Raw genomic sequence first — 19,624 nt, 5'->3', positions numbered from 1 at the left:
ACATGTGGCGTTCCTCAAGTCTCCATCCTGGGGACTCTTCCCTTTAACATCTACATGCCTCCACTAGCTTAGTTAATGGATAACAATGAAATAAGTTACCACAGCTATGCAGACGACACACACGTGATAACATGAAAAAAGAAACTGAGAGAAGTGAAATACAGATCTAAGAGGAGACAGAGAGATTCAGGGAGGAGCTAAGATGTTCCTGAACTATAGAAGAGAGATGAACTTCCATATTCACCAGAGTTCAACACAGACCATCATCATCACCTTCATTCAACATGCTGTCATTAGACTATTATTTACATTCCCTACTGTTAGTTTCCATTCTAAGAGGTACGTAACATTCTGCATGAAAACGTTAACTTCTAATGTTGATCAAATGTGATCTATTAACTGAGTCTTTTGAATTACTCCTCTCTTCAGGGGTCAGCTGTGAAAATCTCACTGCATTACAGAAAGAAGAGTTCAGTCCAGAAGGCAGCTCTGTTACTCTGTCCTACAGATACTCCAAACAAGCAACTGCTGGTGATGAGTTTTACTGGTATCGACAATATCCAGGAAAACCACCAGAGTTCATCTTCTCTCATTTAGGAACTGGAAACATTATGAATAATCTGATCCCTGGACTGAATATTACAGTGGAGTCAAACCAAATCAATATGAGCATCTCCTCTGCTGCAGTGACAGACTCTGCTGTGTTCTACTGTGCTGTGAGGCCCACAGTGACAGGAAACACCAACACTCTGTACACAAACACCAGCTGACACACTGACAAGCTGCTGGAAGCCTTTTCTCCACACTGTTGTACTGAGCTGTTCACCTCCACTAGAGGGCCACATTATCAAGTAGGCGGTGCACGTCTTCTGCACTGTGTTCAACCATCCAGTCAATAAGAAGTGCTGCTGTGAAGAGAACCATCCTCACACTGAATGCTGAACATCAGCTACTTCCTGCTGCTGATTTAAACCTTGTTGTAGAGATGGAACATTGGCTGTGGATTATTCTTGCTGCTCTCTCCTTTGGTAAGATAGAAACTACAACATGTTTCTAGGTAACTGTTTAAAGCTACTGATTGTTCTCCTTTAATCCATCGTCTTTATTGATTCATCTCTTCCTCTGCATGGTCTCTTCTTCCCCAGAGTGTAAAGGACAAGACACAGTGACCCAGCCAGCAGGAGATGTCAGCGCTACTGAAGGAGACACAGTTACACTTGGCTGCACATTTCAGACATCTAAGACAGCCTATCTGTTCTGGTACAAACAAGAAGTCAATGGTTACCCAAAGTACATGCTGATGCGTTTCTTAAGAACTGGAGATAATGCTGAAGAGTTCAAGGAAGACAGATTTGATGCTGCACTCAACAAGACATCAGTTCCTCTGCAGATCTCCTCTGCTACATTATTATTATTTTTTTATTATGAATCCATTTATTTTATTGTATTTCCTTGAGGCTGGGGAAGATATCCAGCAGTTCAACATGCAAATGTTCTAATACAAGTAAGTATAAGTACTATAACATGGAAAAGGAAATAAAATACGTTTAATAGGAGGATGTGGATTTATTTTCTCTCACCTTGTAATTACACAATCAAACAATCTATAATTTAGCTCTGGCCTTCACTCACAAAAAAACATTTCGTTGAATTGGACACATTTTTTGAGTCTCTATTGACTGAAATGCAATGACTGGGACTGATGGAAGAATCTGTGAGGATTGAACTAGGAGCAGATAAATAATCCTATTTAAAAGACAGCATTGTCATAAGAGGCCAACAAGAGTCACAAGGGTTTGTCACTTTGCTGAAGGCCAGACTCTAAAGACTTTCCAAGATGTAAAAATGCTGCTGCCGGAGTACTGACTGGAAGTATTGCTGATATCATGTCTACCATATCCTCTTAACCTGTTAAGCCCTGAGCCTGTTTTTCAGGTCTCAGGCTTGAAAATGACATTCCCAGAACAAATGACCATATCTTCCCTTCTAAAAGGGTTAAATGAATAATCTTTTTTCTCAAAGTAATGATAAACCTGTGAGTTGGATGTAGAAAAGTCAGAATCAATATAGATGTTTTTTATTTTAAAGAAAATTCAGATTTTACATAGTAAAAAACTGTAATTATAGTGTCCGTCCAAAAATTATTTTGTACTTATTGTGAAAACTACCCTTGGATGATGGGTTAGTAGACTAAAAGCTTTAGGAATCCAAAGTACAACATATAATAAGTACCCTGTATCAAGATTGATGCAAAACAAGTGACATTTGACCTTTTTAGAGAGATTTAGCAAAAAGAAACCACTTCTGGGGTCATTTGGGTGGATTTTCCATATCTCTGGCCCCACTTGCTCGATTTTGATGGTTGACACCTCTTTCTGACCGTAAGAGCCAATAGAGAGGCGAAGTCCCTCCCCTTCCGGTGGACCTCCATGGGACCTTATTTCGGAAAAGTTATGCATTGAAGTCAATGGAGAGAGAAAGATTATCTTTTGATCCCGTTTGAATTGAGCCATGAATTACACATATGATGTTTGTCAATTTAAAAGATAATTTTGCAAGTAAAAAAAATAAAAATGTGTCGTAAAACTGTGAAGTAAAACTTTTTTTGGTGTGAACCGCTCAATGACCTACTTCTCCTGTCTCGCACCACACACCAAGACGGCCGTCACGTTGGCACATTTCACTTCTTTCTTTCAGAATGAGGCGGAAAGTATTAAAAGAGGTGAAAATCACTACAAGGCTGGGCATGTTGAGAGCTGTACATACACACAAGGGGAGTGAGTCGGTTCGTAAGAGCCAGCATGCGGGACCGGGACTCTGGGATTTGTAGTCTTTCTAGTTGCGTATTTTTCATAGTCTTATATTTCAACAGTTTTACGACAAACTGTGACTTTTTTGACATGGAAATTATTATTTAAGATTGACAAACATCATATGTGTAATTCGTGGCACAATTCAAACGGGATCGAAAGATAATCTTTCTCTCTCCATTGACTTCAATGCATAATTTTTCCGAAATAAGGTCCCATGGGTCGGAAGTAGATGGGTGGGACTTCGCCTCTCTATTGAATCGAAGGGGGAGTCCCCCACACACACTCATTGTGAAACGAAAAGGTGGGGGCTTTGCGCATGTAATTTTCAATCAGAGTGAACCTATCTCTAGCTTTGACATCTGGAAACGGAAAAGCAGTTTTAATGCTTATGGATTATCAGAAATCATTTCAAAGTGACACAGACACATTGGATTAACCTATGGATTAACTTCAGCAGCGTTTTTATCGTTTTAATGCCATTGAAGACCACTTTGGAGAGACTACAGAGCCAAGGTAAAAATGTTAGCATTTTTAGCTACCTAGCGTCACCTGTTTTGATGTCCGTTTTTGCTTATAACGTCACAAATACGTATAATTCAGTAATAATGTGGGTGTCAATAGATTCTGTGTCACCTCACGATGTGAATCGATGTGTTGGATGTAGTGAAAAGATAAATAATAAGGTTTTGTGAGTGATCTTCGGTGCAGTAAGGTGTTAGCATTTTTCGCTCGTTGCTAATTCAGAGGCTCAGCGTTAGCATTGTGGGTTTTCTTTTTAAAAAAAAAAAAAAAATGATCAGTTAGATGAGTTTCTTCCCGTTACATGGATATAAAACATTCATAGTTTATTAAATGAACATGCCCTCAGACACTGTTTCCTGCAAGATGTTGCGGCAGTGCCCCGGTACCGGGGTCTCTCGGGCTTAACAGGTTAAAATACTCTGTCCAACAATATCAGTCTCATGAAGAAAGGATTTTTAATGCTGATTCAAAATAGCAGAGAAACATGCATTCTTGTACTCAGGAGGGGACATTGACTGAGGATTACTCAAAGAGTACACAGTAAAAGTACTTCATAGTTCTTGTGGGAGTAGTTTCACTAGTACTGAGTCCAACAGGATCAATCTCACGAAGAACTAATGGCAACAATAATTTTTTCCCTCATCAAACTGAGCAGAAGTGGCTTGATTTTGTTCTCAGGAGGGGACATTGACAGAGGATTTTTTTTAAACAACACACTAGAAGTACTTCATTGTATTGTGGTAGTAGATGTAAGACTACTGAGTCCAGCACTATCAATAGCCGCGTTCACACCGGAGTACTTTTCACCGTACTTTTCGCCGTACTTTTCGCGTTTAGTTCTGTTAGTACCCCTTATGTCGCGTTCACACCAAAAAGAGCACTTCATCTCTGGAACTTTTACCCCCATTTTTAGTGCCTGCTGAGAGATGGTACTTTCCTGGGGGAAAAAAGTGCCCCAGTTCTGACTGGCTGGGCGAATTGCAAACCACGCCCCGTACAACTCTGAAATGTTTTGTAGAGCTGCCATTTTATTATCCTGGCATTAGCATTATTAGCATTAGCATTCGCCCAGTGCACAAACGCAGAGAGACTAACTTATGGCAACACAAAATAAAACATGGGAGTGGTGGAAATGAGGAGGTGTCGGCGTTCTGGCGATTTACTCTGAAGGCTTCAGTAGAAGCTGCTGGGAGTCCCAGCAGCTTCTACTGAAGCCTTCCCCAACTCCGGGGACTTCCGGCCGGGGACTCCGGGTGGCAGTATACGCCGTGAAGTGGTTTGCGGCCTGTCAGTAAACCCAAAGCAGAAGAAGACGAAGTGACGTCAGCGGCTCATTTGCGTAATCTTCCCTCAGGTAAAAGTACTCCGGTGTGAACGCGATCTGTACTAAATGCCCTGGGGTAATAAGTGCCGGCGCACTGAGTGCCGGCACTAAATACGGCAAAGTACTTGGTGTGAACGCGCCTATTATCATTAAGAACTAATGGTAAAATTGTCTTTTTATCACTCATCAAAGATAGCAGAAAACATGCATTATGTACTATGGTGGGGACTCTGACAGAGGATTACTCACAAAGTACACCATAAAAGCACTTCATTTTATTTCTGGTAGCAGTCAACTACTGAGTCCAACAGTGTCAGTTTTATTAAGAAGTTTTATTAGTCCTACTTTAGTTACTGTACTGCAAAAAGCAGACGGCGCTGCGCTCAACACACACAGACTCAAAACCATGGACACACAGGCATATAAGTAACATAAACAATGTATAGGCCTAAGTTGCATAAATGCTTGAGCTACAGTATTGCAACTAAGCAGACAGCGCTGCTTCTCTCTCTCTCTCTCTCCACTTTCAAAATCTATTTAAATCTCAAAACAAACAAACAAAAGTTGTCCTGAAATTAACTTATTAAATAAACGAAACGAAAAATATAGCCTACTTATGCAAACAACATTGAATCTGGACTTGAAATTATTCTGATTAGGCCTAGCCTACATTGCAAATAAGCAGACAGCGCTGCTTCACACACACACCCACCCACCCACCCACCCACCCACACACACACACACACACACACACACACACACACACACACACACACACACACACACACACACACACACACACACACACACACACACACACACACACACACACACACACACACACACACACACACACACACACACACACACACACACAGCTTTGCAGTCTATCCACGGGTATTTCCTCCGCCACATCTCCTCCGTCCATACCAAAGGTGAGCTTGAGCCAGGGGAACGTTGCTAGCGCAGCGAACGTTAACGTTAGTGCTAGCATTATCCACGTCTTTAGGCGGCTCTTCTGATGATGTAGTACTAGTAGCAGCTTCACTTGTAGCTTCGGTGCTGCTAGCCTCTTTCTTCTTGTGAATTATATTCTTTTTAGAAAAGAAGTCAAGTAAAAAATGTTTGCCTGCCATTATAGAGCTTTTACGTTAGCGTTCTTGAGGGAAAGAGCTGCCGCAAAATCGGCGGGCGGCGAGGTGGCTCGCCGTGGGTGTGTCACTGACACACCCCCAGCTCGCCGCGGGGTCACGAGCGTGCTGACGAATCATAATTTTTTAAGGAAATCGTTTTTATTTTTTATTATAATTACTGTTTTTGTCATTATTACAACAAATACATACTTGCAACTGATAACACTGGCAATGATTTTATATTTATTAGACTATTAAAAAAAAGATCATGCTCCAAATAAGTGGCCCACTACACCACTGATTAGAAAGCTAGGAATCTCCTCTTTCCAACAGTGTATACAACTCAAAATGTGTCTTCGGGTCAATGCGACTGATTTCGATAGAGCAAGTCACTTATGAGGTGGTCCCCGAAAATCCTTGATAATAAAAAGTGGATTTTATTTAGCTTTTTTCCACGGACCACCTGCAGTACCCTCGCGGGCCACAGTTTGAGAACCGCTGCTTTAGACCATTTAGTAAGGTAAAAAGCAAAAAGGCCTCTCAGATGCTCTTCCGTTTACTTGTTTAATAAAGAAAAACCAATGGACGGTAGATACACGGATTACGTTAACGCCTGTCATTGTAATTGCTAAGTTTTTGTACATTTCAATGTATGAGTCAGTGAGAAACACAAAGAGAACTAAATGATTTAAATGTCAGAAAAGTATTTTGATGGTTTAAAACGAGTAAAACATGATTCTCTGGCCCCGCCCACTGACGTTTATATCAACCAATGAGATGATTTGTGAGATGTTTGAGGAACTAAAAGCACAATCATCTGATGTTGAGGAGAAGGGCTGAGCAGCAGAGAGGCTGTTTCCTGCTTCACTTCTGCAGGAGGAGAACTCATCTGCTGACTGTTCGACTTTACCATCTCCAAAGACATGTTGCTTTACCTCTGGTTACTCTTCTCTCTCTTCATAGGTGAGTGTTGGAACAGAGATAAAGTCTCATTTAACCCGTTGTATTAGCCAGAGATTTCATAACTGGAGGTTTTATTGTGTAAGGCAGCAACCGTTGTGATCTATGAAGACATTTGGTCATGTTTGATCTCAAACTGATCAAAGATGACAGGAAATTGAAGACCCTCCGTTGAGTCTCTTAATGTTAAAATCTCCTGCAGACTAACTGACATGAATAATTCTCATTTTGCAGCCCTGGGCTCCATGAACAGCATAAAGCCAGAAAGAAGTGAAGAACATGTTGCAGAGGGCAGAAACATCAGCCTGACATGTAAATATGAGGGGGCTATCTACAATATCCAGTGGTACCGACAATACCAGAGATCCAGACCAGAGTTCCTGCTCTCCATCACAGAGGCAGGAGGGATCCATCCCACTGAATCTGATTTCTCTGCTCACATTGACAACACAGAGAAACGAGTTGATCTGGAGATCATCTCAGCTAAAGAGACAGACTCTGCTGTGTACTACTGTGCTCTGACGCCCACAGTGACAGGAAACACCAACACTCTGTACAAAAACCTTTGGAGCAAAGACAACACAATACTGCACAACATCCACCAGAGGGAGTCTCTCTCTGTTAAACATCAATAGTTTGTGAGGATACAATCATTTAGTTTACCTGCTTGATCATTTGAAATGTATGAACTATTGTTCACTACCATACAACACATGTACTGCCTTTGAGTCACATCCACAGGTTCAAATGTTTAAATCAATCAGTGAATCTGGCCTTTTTCTCACAGGTTTAAATATAATGTAGTCTCCACGAACTTAAAATAAGTGTTTCTGTTTTTCTGTCAGTCTTTGATTTCATGTGGTGTACCACAGGGTTCAATCCTAGGTCCTCTGACTTTTTATTTACAGACTGCCTTTGGATCTGTTACCCAGGAGGAAGTGTAACTGAGAGAAGTGAAATACAGATCTAAGAGGAGACAGAGAGATTCAGGGAGGAGCTAAGATGTTCCTGAACTATAGAAGAGAGAGGAACTTCCATATTCACCAGAGTTCAACACAGACCATCATCATCACCTTCATTCAACATGCTGTCCCTGCAGAACTCAGCATTTTGTCTGATATTTTTTGCAATCTTATCCGGTTAGTTACACTCGGGATAAAACATCAGTGTCATTGCTTTCTGAGTGTGGTTCTGCTAAAAGGACTTTTATAACATTGAATAACAGAGTTATTCTTTCCCTTAGGCGTCACCTGTGAAGATCTGACTCCAGTCAAAACAGAAGAGTTCAGTCCAGAAGGCAGCACTGTTACTCTGTCCTACAAAGCTGGATCTAATGCTAATTATTACTTCTGGTATCGACAATATCCTGGAAAACCACCAGAGTTCCTCATCTCACACTCTCCTTCTGGCCAAGTAGGAACTAACCCAATCCCTGGACTGAATATTACAGTGACTAAAAAGCAAATGGAGTCAAAACGAATCAATATGATCATCTCCTCTGCTGCAGTGACAGACTCTGCTGTGTACTACTGTGCTCTGAAGCCCACAGTGACAGGAAACACCAACACTCTGTACAAAAACCTTTGGAGCAAAGACAACACAGTACTGCACAACATCCACCAGAGGGAGTCTCTCTCTGTTAGACTTTAGGGAAACAACACAAGATATTCTCAAACAGTTCTACCACCAGCAGATAGGCATCTTTTATTTGATGCTTCAACACCACGTTACTTTAATTTATCTCTCACATTTATCCTAATAATGTTCAATTAGTTCATTCCACCATGTGCCAGACTCCTGATGGACCTTCACCAACACGTCTCCTTTTTCATATTTATTCCCACAGGCCCTGAAAACTGCAGTCATCAAACAACTCTTAAAGACAAACCTAGGGGCTTCATTGATGAACATTTATAGGCCGGTTAAAATAATTGAAAAAGTTCAACAGCTAAAAAGCTGTTTTGGAACTAAATAACTGTTTTGTTGTGTTCCAGTCACACAGCACTGAGACTGCTCTAATTAACTTCTTTAATGACATCTACTTAAACACGGACAGTGGCAGAATATCACTGTCAGTATTATTAGATCTCAGCGCTGCATTTTAAACTGTTGAACACAACATATTACTAGACCGACTGGAAAACTGGGTGGGACTCTGGCACTGTTTGTATTGGTCTGAATGTTACTTATAGGTAACTAAACAACTGAGTTGACGAATATGACCTGTGGGGTTCCTCAAGGCTCCATCCTGGGGACTCTTCCCTTTTACATCTACATGCTTCCAATAGCTTAGTTAATGGATAACAATGAAATAAGTTACCATAGCTATGCAGACGACACACACGTGATAACATGAAAAAAACAAAACAGAGAGAAGTGAAATACAGATCTAAGAGGAGACAGAGAGATTCAGGGAGGAGCTAAGATGTTCCTGAACTATAGAAGAGAGAGGAACTTCCATATTCACCAGAGTTCAACACAGACCATCATCATCACCTTCATTCAACATGCTCTCCCTGCAGAACTCAGCTTTTTCTCTGATATGTTTTGCAATCTTATCAGGTTTGTTGCACTCTTGCTTTCTGAGTGTGGTTTTGCTAAAATGACTTTTATAACATGAAATAACAGAGTTAATCTTTCCCTCAGGCGTCAGCTGTGAAGATCTGACTCCAGTCAAAACAGAAGAGTTCAGTCCAGAAGGCAGCACTGTTACTCTGTCCTACAGATACTCCAAACAAGCAGCCGGTGGTGATTATTTCTTCTGGTATCGACAATATCCAGGAGAACCACCAGAGTTCCTCCTGTCTATCTCAGGGGTTCATTTCACAAACAAAGCAGAATCACTTGAATCGGACACCAGGTTCTTCACTGACCTGTCTGAAGGAAAGAAACGAGTGGATCTGCAGATCTCCTCTGCTGCAGTGACAGACTCTGCTGTGTAGGGGAGACCAGGGACAGTTGCAACACGGGTCGGTTGTAACACCTTCAATATCTCCAATCACAAACAAGCTAGAGTGATAAAACTCAGTCTGCACATGCGCAGATAGATGGTAAGATCGCTGAGAAAAAAAGGAGCCACGTTTGAATTTCTCGCGTAAGATATCAGCAAAAGTGTGTTTCTGAGGTAAAATATTAACTATAATTATATGATGTATTTTTTGGATACTGTCTTGAGTTCAAATGTCTAGGAATCCAAACTAGTATTATTAGAATCACTGTTTTGTAAGCTACAAATATAACTAGCTAAATATGGGTCAAGCTCGCAATCAGGCAGGTTCACAGGGGGTGAAAGCAAGACTGGTGGTCCTGGGACGGTTGTAACGGGACGGTTGTAACATGGCACATTTACAATGATGGCTCATTTGCTTGAATGATCAATTGTTCATTCAAGCATACAGTTGTATTGTTGATTGGTGTGCATTGTCCCTGTAAAAATAAACAGAATAAAATACTGTACAGTAGGCCTAAAGTGTGTGTGTGTGTGTTTACAGTATGCCAAATGTCAGAAAGAGGAAGACAGACAGGGGAGTGCCACTTGCTCTGCTGCAGAGGGCCTCAAATGAAGTTGAGTAGGGCAAATCATTCAGGGAAGTGGCAAAGTCCCTGGATATATGCCATGTCACCCTGTACCGGTTCCATACAAAGAGGCTGAGGTTGGAGAGTCAGGGATCACAAACACCCCCAAGAGTAGGCTACTGGACACCAAATAAGGTGTTCTCAACAGAGCAGGAGATGCTTTTGAGAGACTATCTGGAGGCAGCTGATTTATACTATGGTCTGGTGGTACCGACAATACCAGAGATCCAGACCAGAGTTCCTGCTCTACATCACAGAGGCAGGAGGGATCCATCCCACTGAATCTGATTTCTCTGCTCACATTGACAAAACAGGGAAACGAGTTGATCTGGAGATCATCATTTGAGTCTTCCATTTAGTTCCGGGTACGGCATGATGTCATGCGGTACCCGGAACGAAATGGACCAATCCCGAAGAGCTATGGCCACACCCAGCGGCGCTGGCCGCACCCTCTGCCAGCCTAACATTTACTGTTGGAAGCTCTGGTTCAGTTCACAATCGATCCATTCATGCCAATGCCAAGGACCTGTTTCCTGAAATGTGAGGAGAAATCTGAGCTGTTTGTCCTACCGACGGAAGAACCACGACGAAGTCAGTGGTTGAAATTTCTTTTTAACACTGTTCCTTCAGAGGTTCGAAGAACCGGCATTTCACAGACGAAAGCTTCCAAAACATTGCCCAGTTTGAGGCCGGATATGCACAGCTTGTTTGGACCGTTTGGAGCAGGGGAAGATTCGGGTACACAACCTGTAAGTTTGCATTGTTATTTGTGTATTTATCAAACAAGACTGTTTAAATGTGTAAACTGTGTTGGACTGCTAAGCCATTGACACAGTGCTAACTGTGCTAACTAAGTTGCTAGCGTTTCCATATATCAACTCTAATATCAGCAGATGGCCTTGCATACATGTATCTCATAGCAGGAGAATGTCTGCATTCACACACAAAATACCTATTGACAGTATACTCCGGGTGATTTGCCGTGCGGTCAGTCGCGAAACGTAATTACATTATAGCTGGCGTAGCGTGTATGCTACCGATCTAACCGACGGAGCTAGACCTAGGTTTGGTCGGAAAAACATTTTTGTTATGCTACGTTGCTGGCGTTTAAATATATCAACTACAATGTCAGCAGATGGCCTTACATGTTTGTCATGGCAGGAGAATGTCTGCAGTCACACACACGGAATACTCATACAGTATACTCCGGGTGATTTACCGTACATTGTGACAGTACATGTACATACTGCATGTATAGCTAACGAGGCTAGCTGTATGCTAGCGCAAAACAATGTATTCATGCAAGTTACAATGTATGACCGAACGTAGCAGAATACCCGTATAAGATTGCAATTATAAACACGTTATTGCTAGCCTAATATGAACCGCTAGCTTTTGTTCATAGTAGTTTTATTACACTGTAGTGATCACTGATTCATACACTGGGGTTACATAATCCAATCATGGAACTACAGGTTGGGGGTATTGTTTCGCACGGACACATATCTTGACGGTACCTCCGGGGTACCTACGGTGTGTGTGTCTCTTGCACTTTCTCTTATCCTCTCATCCTGAGACCCGACAGCATGTCGATTTCTGCTCCTCAATAAAGAGAGATTTGCACCTCCGATGCACCGCCTCCGTCTCCCTTCTTTCGGCACTACATTGGTGACCCTGACATAAGTCTCGCGAAGGATCCGAGACTGAATCGAACACGGCAAAAAGCGCAGCTTTTCTCGAAATGCCGGGGATTTTTGGAGACCTCCGTAGCTGCCACGTGCGCTCGGACTGTGGCTCGGTGCGCCCCACGGAATGGACGCGGACGACGCTCGCCATTTCCACGGCTTTTCGGCTCTGGGGGACTGCAAGCCTTCCATGGAGCTGGTACACGACCGTGCCGGGTTTATTCGGGACATGCGGCTGCATGTCCGGCCAGCGACTACCGGCCGTCGAGACCGGATAGCCACGACTGCTAACGGCTAGCTGCTACCTACGGCTAACGACGACTGCTAGCAACGGCTGACGGTGACTAGCAGCTACCAGCAGCTATCGACATCCGACTGTTTTGTTTTTGTTTTTTGTGGTGCCGGAGAGGAAGTTCGATCACGTCTGGTCGGCCTCGTGTGGATCCTCTCGCTATTTCGCCCACCTGTTTTTGTTCGTGGACAGGACGACCCTTTTGAGTTTTTTTTTCTGGTGCCTGAGAAGAGGTTCGACCATGTCTGGTCGGCCTCGTGTGGACCCTCTCGCTGTTTCACCACCTCGACGGCGGTTTCGGACGTCACACTCGCCTTCTTCGGCCCGTGTGTGGCGCGCTTCTGGACCCCGTCTCGCCTCTTCCCTCGCCTCGGCGGTTTCGAACGTCACCCGTGCCTTCATCGGCCCGCGTGCCTTCATCGGCCGTTCCTCCGAGCTAGCGTTCATATCGTGTTAGCTACCAAAGTAAACAATAAAGCTAGGTTAGCATATTAGCTGGCAAGCTGTTCATTAGATAGATCCACACTCCTACCACAACTACTACTAACGAATCTAAAACAACTAAGTTTCTCTAATATTTTGTGATTTGCATTTGATTTCGTCCAGCCAGATCCTGGCGGACAATCCATGATGGGGACGGGACTACTACCACTTAGGCCTCGTCCTAAAAGGCACCGGCTGCGCCCAGGCAAGATGCGGGGAGGAATGGATGATATACCGTGTGTATGCTGCTGTAACAAGAACAATTTCCCGATTTGGGATCAATAAAGTACGATCTATCTATCTATCTATCTATATGTATATTTATGTTCATTTTGTACATTTCTAAAAATAAAGTTTAATGGAAATACTTAGTAGGCCTATCCTTTCTTCCCTGAATGATTTGCTCCTATAACATATCATTCATATATAGCAAACCATGATTTGATTTCTCATCAAACAGTAGTAGTTTATTACAGGTAAAAATAACTTACTCTTTGTTATGACCGGCTCGTAGGCCACAACGGAAAGACAAGGAGACATACACGAGTTTACAAAACCACGGCACATTTATTGTGGTAAATGCAGAGATAGGTGGTCGAGGGGAGAGAATCGCCGAGCCGCTTTGGAGAGAGACGGGCCGCTGGGCTTAATAGCACCTCAGCTACGGAGGTGTCCGTGATCGCGCTGATTAGCCTCTTCAGCTCCACCCCACCGTAAGACCTGCAACACACCTGCACAAAGGCCCTGGGGCCGTCACACTCTTCTATAACAACAGTTGTAGGTACAGTTCGGTTAGTTAGCGTATAAAATATACGGCTGTACCGACGCCATTATAAGTCTGATGTTCCCCGAAAAAAGCGGGCGGAGCCTCTCTGGTGGTTGACTAATCAGAACAGAGTGGCCGAGCTGACCAATCGAAGCACACTAGGCTCACAGGGAGGGGGGGGCAAGAGCTCCAACGAGTCGTTTAGTGGAGAGAGTGAATACTGCTGAATACACATACTTGACAGAGATGCTGTATGCGAAAATTGCACAGTATAAATCTATTTTAGTATACCTCAACAATGTAATTATGATCAGTGGATATGGCCATGACATGGGCCCTTTAAGATAATTTTAAACAGATTTCTCTCTCGATGAAGCACCTCTCACTAATCTGACTTCACGTTAACGCCCGTCATTGTTATTATTACGTTTTTATTTACTGACTGATCAAACACTTTAAATCACCTCTCTCAATAAACTGGTACACATCACACACTCAAGTTTTGATTACTTTTGTTCTTATCTTTATAAAACACAATTATCTGTTGGTCTGTGAGTTATCGTGGTGTACCACAGGGTTCAATCCTAGGTCCTCTGACTTTTTAATGTACAGACTGCCTTTGGATCTGTTACCCAGGAGGAAGGGTAACTGAGAGAAGTGAAATACAGATCTAAGAGGAGACAGAGAGATTCAGGGAGGAGCTAAGATGTTCCTGAACTATAGAAGAGAGAGGAACTTCCATATTCACCAGAGTTCAACACAGACCATCATCATCATCACCTTCATTCAACATGCTGTCATTAGATAATTGTTTCATTTTTTTATTTTTAGTGTCCGTTCTAAGAGGTATGTAACATTCTGCGCAAAAAAGTTGAATTACAGATTAATTTAATGCGATTTATTAAATGATTACTTTGAATTACTCCTCTCTCCAGTCAGCTGTGAAGATCTCACTGCATCAAAGCAAGAAGAGTTCAGTCCAGAAGGCAGCACTGTTACTCTGTCCTACAGATACTCCAAAACTATAGCAGCTAATGATTATTTCTACTGGTATCGACAATATCCAGGAAAACCACCAGAGTTCCTCATCCTTCACTTGGGAACAACACCTTCATCAAACTCTCGACTGTCCGTTAAATCGGATGAGGATAAAACCCAGATCTATCTGAGCATCTCCTCTGCTGCAGTGACAGACTCTGCTGTGTACTACTGTGCTGTGAGGCCCACAGTGACAGGAAACACCAACACTCTGAACAAAAACCTTTGGAGCAAAGACAACACAGTACTGCACTACATCCACCAGAGGGAGTCTCTCTCTGTTAGACTTTAGGGAAACAACACAACTAATGTTCAAACAACTCAAACCCCAGGAAGGAAAAGGCATCCTTTAATTTGATGCTTCAACACCACGTTACTTTAATTTATCTCTGACATTTATTCTAATACTTTTTAATGAGAGCATTCCACCATGTGCCAGACTCCTGATGGACCTTCACCAACACTTCCTGTTATTCATATTTATTCCCACAGGCCCTGAAAACTGCAGTCATCAAACCACTTCACTGATGAACATTTATAGGCCGGGTAAAATAATTGAAAAACTTGTTTTCAACAGCTAAACAACTGTATTGGAACTAAATAACTGTTTTGATGTGTTCCAGTCACACAGCACTGAGTCTGCTCTTGTTAAGGTCTTTAATGGCATCCACTTAAACACGGACAGTGGCAGAATCTCAGTGTCAGTATTATTAGTTCTCAGCGCTGCATTTGAAACTGTTGAACACAACATATTACTAGACCGACTGGAAAACTGGGTGGGACTCTGGCACTGTTTGTATTGGTCTGAATCCTACTTATAGTTAACTACACAGCTGAGTTGACGAATATGACCTGTGGGGTTCCTCAAGGCTCCATCCTGGGGACTCTTCCCTTTTACATCTACATGCTTCCAATAGCTTAGTTTATGGATAACAATGAAATAAGTTACCAAAGCTATGCAGACGACACACACGTGATAACATGAAGAAAACAAAACAGAGAGAAGTGAAATACAGATCTAAGAGGAGACAGAGAGATTCAGGGAGGAGCTAAGATGTTCCTGAACTATAGAAGAGAGAGGAACTTCCATATTCACCAGAGTTCAACACAGACCATCATCATCACCTTCATTCAACATGCTGTCCCTGCAGAACTCAGCTTTTTCTCTGATATTGTTTGCAATCTTATTAGGTTTGTTGCACTCTTGCTTTCTGAGTGTGGTTTTGCTAAAATGACTTTTATAACATGAAATAACAGAGTTAATCTTTCCCTCAGGCGTCAGCTGTGAAGATCTGACTCCAGTCAAAACAGAAGAGTTCAGTCCAGAAGGCAGCACTGTTACTCTGTCCTACAGATACTCCAAACAAGCAGCGGGTGATGATTATTTCTTCTGGTATCGACAATATCCAGGAGAACCACCAGAGTTCCTCCTGTCTATCTCAGGGGTTAATTTCACAAACAAAGCAGAATCACTTAAATCGGACACCAGGTTCTTCACTGACCTGTCTGAAGGAAAGAAACGAGTGGATCTGCAGATCTCCTCTGCTGCAGTGACAGACTCTGCTGTGTACTACTGTGCTGTGAAGCCCACAGTGACAGGAAACACCAACACTCTGTACAAAAACCTTTGGAGCAAAGACAACACAATACTGCACAACATCCACCAGAGGGAGTCTCTCTCTGTTAAACATCAATAGTTTGTGATGAGACACTAATGTCATTTACCTGCTTGATGATTTGAAATGTAGGAACAATTGTTCCCTACTGTTGAGATCTCCAAATCAGGTTGAATACTTAAAACGAAAGTTAGTTATAATCAAATATAATCAATTATATTCTTGTATAACCCACAATGAAAATGTTTCATATTTTATGATGTTCTATATTTACAGTATAAACAAAAAGCAAGTGGTTTGTTAAGTTGAGTGTGTAAGGCCTATAATGGTTTATGGGTGTCACTGATAAGAGAAGAGGCAGTTTCTTCCCTCTCCCCTCACAGCGGTACACAGGGAGGGGGGCTCCTGACTTAAGGAGAAATACATTGAGGCCCCAAAAGGGTGGTTATGTCATAGCCGAGAATAATATTTTGCAAGTCCTGCAGAGTAGGGGTCATGTCCTTTTTACACAAACATGGGAAGGTGTGTCTTATGCCAGAGCCATAGAATATGTCTGGTCATGTCCAGTTCTTTACATCAGAGGCCATGCCCAGTTTCCACAAATATGGGTATGGAGGAGGTGTCTTTGGGTTTTTCTATCCTGTTTTCGAGCATAAAGACACTGGCAGATGAGGAGGAATTTTCTTTTTGGAGAGAGGGAGACAGGGGGGGGGATCCCCTGGTATATTGGCTCTCGGTAACGCTCTCTCCCTCAGAGCTGGGTTTTTGCTCTCGGTAAGGTTCTCTCGAACTTGGTAACTATTGCGTAAATCTATGGGTGTGTGAATGTTAGTACCCACCATCTGCGTTTGGGAAATAGGTATGTGTTTGTGAATGTTAGTACCCACCATCTGCGTTTTGGAAATAGGTATGTGTTTGTGAATGTTAGTACCCACCATCTGCGTTTGGGAAATAGGTATGTGTTTGTGAATGTTAGTACCCACCATCTGTGTTTGGGAAATAGGTATGTGTTTGTGAATGTTAGTACCCACCATCTGCGTTTGGGAAATAGGTATGTGTTTGTGAATGTTAGTACCCACCATCTGCGTTTGGGAAATAGGTATGTGTTTGTGAATGAAACTTTCCGCCATCTGAGCGAAACTCTAGGTTACACTTTCCGCCATCTGAGCGAAACTCTAGGTTACACTTTCCGCCATCTGAGCGAAACTCTAGGTTACACTTTCCCGCCATCTAGGCGAAACACTAGGTACCCGCCATCTGTGCGAAACACTAGGTGAAAGGTCTGCGCCATCTGTGCGAAACACTAGGTACCCGCCATCTGTGCGAAACACTAGGTGAAACTTCTGCGCTATGGGTGTGTGAATGTTAGAACCCACCATCTGTGTTTGGGAAATAGGTATGTGTTTGTGAATTAAACTTCTGCGCCATCTGTGCGAAACACTAGGTGCCCGCCATCTGTGTCGGAAAAAAGGTATGGAATTGATGTGAACTAATTTGGTGAAAGAAAGTTTGAATGTGCTTTTTATTAACAACGATCTTTTAACAACGGTCTTTTATGAGGAAAAGCCTCTAATTTCTAAAGGGAGATTTTAAATGTCACAACTGAATTGGGCAGTTGAAGTTACAATTTTGGTAATAAATGTAAAACTGTGAATTAAAGTTTCATATTAGAACATGATCACAGCATGATAGGTTTAGTATGATTATAATGTTGTAAAGAGAGAAGGCAAAAACCCTGTATTAGTTTGGACCTATTTTTCTTCAAATAAACTGATCCCACCTTTTGGATTGGGACAACTTAAAAGACAACTGCGCTCTCCTCTCCTGCTTGAAAGGTAAGATCGCACCCTGCCACACTCACACTTAGGTAGGGCCACACCTCATTTACTGATATCAAAGTCCTTCGGGATTGCTTAAACAGATTTAGGGGGTTGTCTGAATTGAAACAGCAGTTAATTGAACCTGGTTCTTCGGGGAGTTAATAGAGGTGAGATCTTGCTGACCGTTGGTGGATCTGAGCCAAGCAGTAAACTTACATAGACTCAATAACTTCGGTTAGGTCAATTAGGAGGTCTGAGTAATTTAAGTTCGGAATAAATTATATCGGATGACTCCCGACTCTTACACTACTAATAATAATAATAATCAATTCGATTTTTAAAGCACCTTTCATTGCTAACAGCAATCCCAAGGTGCTACAGGAGGCATAATAAAAACAAACAAAAGAAACAAAAGTTTAATCAAAAGCTTTTTTAAAAAGAAAGGTTTTTAGGCCTTTTCTGAAGGCGTCAGTGGTCTGTGGAGTCCTCAGGTGGTCTGGGAGGGAATTCCACAGGTGAGGAGCAGCTGCACACTATACAAACACATGGACTGCCTTTGATTCACATCCACAGGTTCAAATAATTAACTCAGTCAGTGAATCTGGCCTTTCATCACAGGTTAAAATACAATTAAGTAGTCTTAATGAACTTAACATTACATTACATTAGATTGCATTTAGCTGACGCTTTTATCCAAAGCGACTTACAATAAGTGCATTCGACCAAGAAGATACAAACTTGAAGAAAACAGAATCATATAAGTACATCAGAGGCCTGTACTCCGAAGCCGGATTTTCCTAACCTGGATATGTTTGAGTTAGCCGGTTGGCCCAATCCAAAACATACGCACTCTCGCTAAGCTGTACTACGACGCTGGTTATCAAGTGGATCGCTCAAGCCAGCCGTGTCCTATCTAGTTAGGTGCGCGTTCACATGAAAGGGGTGGTATTTGGAGCATTCGACCAATCACAAACATGGACAAGCGTACTGACAGCGCAGCGTCATACTTCCTGAATGAAAAGTGAACTTTAATATTAGTCAAATATGAAGAAGTTAAACTTTAAACATCCATGACTTAAACACTTTATCCAGGATCAAAGCCACATAGCTGCACCTGCAAGGTGAATACAGCTGGTAACAGAGAAAGTGTTTGAATGCGTACATTAACAGGTTTATGATATCACTGCCCCGTCCAAGACACGAGTGGATCTGACTTTAATTACATTTGACTCGAGTGTTTCGTCAACTTAATGTGTTGCTTAAAATAATACTTCCGAGGAGGTTAGCCGCTCAGCATAAGTTACCATGGAGATCTAGCCCGCTAAAAAGAGAACCAGCGTTGTAGGACCGGAAAGCCAGAGTTTTCCCTGAAGTCAGCTGGCTAAGCGACAATCCGGCTTCGTAGTACAGGCCTCTGGTTTCATAGAGCCAAAACATTTCATGTGCTACTCAACTGGCTTTAGATAAGCCAGTCCTTTATTAGTATATAAGTGCTTTGTTAGTATGTAAGTGCTTAATTAGTAATTAAAATAAGTTTTTTTTGTCAGTCTGTGATTTCATATGGTGTACCACAGGGTTCAATCTAAGGTCCTCTCA

General features: G+C 42.3%; 1 protein-coding gene, 1 long non-coding RNA gene and 1 gene segment (V, D, J or C); all 3 read left to right on the top strand.

Moving 5' to 3' along the window:
- Positions 1 to 246: 246 nt before the first annotated feature.
- Positions 247 to 946, top strand: LOC117496326. The segment is given in 2 exon segments: positions 247 to 339; positions 430 to 946. Coding segments are annotated over 2 exon segments (396 nt in total).
- A 5,629-nt stretch (positions 947 to 6,575) lies between these two features.
- On the top strand, positions 6,576 to 7,794 carry LOC117496329. The gene is made up of 3 exons (XR_004557276.1): positions 6,576 to 6,755; positions 6,987 to 7,390; positions 7,661 to 7,794. It is a non-coding gene; the product is annotated as an uncharacterized LOC117496329 (long non-coding RNA).
- A 1,384-nt stretch (positions 7,795 to 9,178) lies between these two features.
- Positions 9,179 to 19,614, top strand: LOC117496363. Its single transcript, XM_034148022.1, has 6 exons — positions 9,179 to 9,314; positions 9,399 to 9,682; positions 15,216 to 15,292; positions 15,704 to 15,783; positions 15,868 to 16,184; positions 19,603 to 19,614. Exons 1-6 carry the CDS (start codon positions 9,260 to 9,262, stop codon positions 19,612 to 19,614), a joined length of 825 nt encoding a protein of 274 aa, XP_034003913.1. The 5' UTR covers positions 9,179 to 9,259.
- Positions 19,615 to 19,624: the final 10 nt, after the last annotated feature.

The sequence above is a fragment of the Trematomus bernacchii genome, unplaced genomic scaffold (assembly GCF_902827165.1).
Source record: "Trematomus bernacchii unplaced genomic scaffold, fTreBer1.1, whole genome shotgun sequence".
In the NCBI taxonomy this organism is placed as follows: Eukaryota; Metazoa; Chordata; class Actinopteri; order Perciformes; family Nototheniidae; genus Trematomus; species Trematomus bernacchii.
The sequence above is the reverse complement of the archived record's forward strand: the minus strand, read 5'-3'. Positions and strand labels throughout refer to the sequence as shown.

Bases quoted from the DNA above. Each gene is read 5' to 3' on its own strand.
- LOC117496363 (XM_034148022.1), top strand. From the start codon at position 9,260: ATGCTCTCCCTGCAGAACTCAGCTTTTTCTCTGATATGTTTTGCAATC. The intron at 9,683-15,215 runs TCTGCTGTGTAG...GATGTGTTCCAG, and splicing joins CCTCTGCTGCAGTGACAGAC to TCACACAGCACTGAGTCTGC. The intron at 15,784-15,867 runs GTTTGTTGCACT...TCTTTCCCTCAG, and splicing joins ATTGTTTGCAATCTTATTAG to GCGTCAGCTGTGAAGATCTG.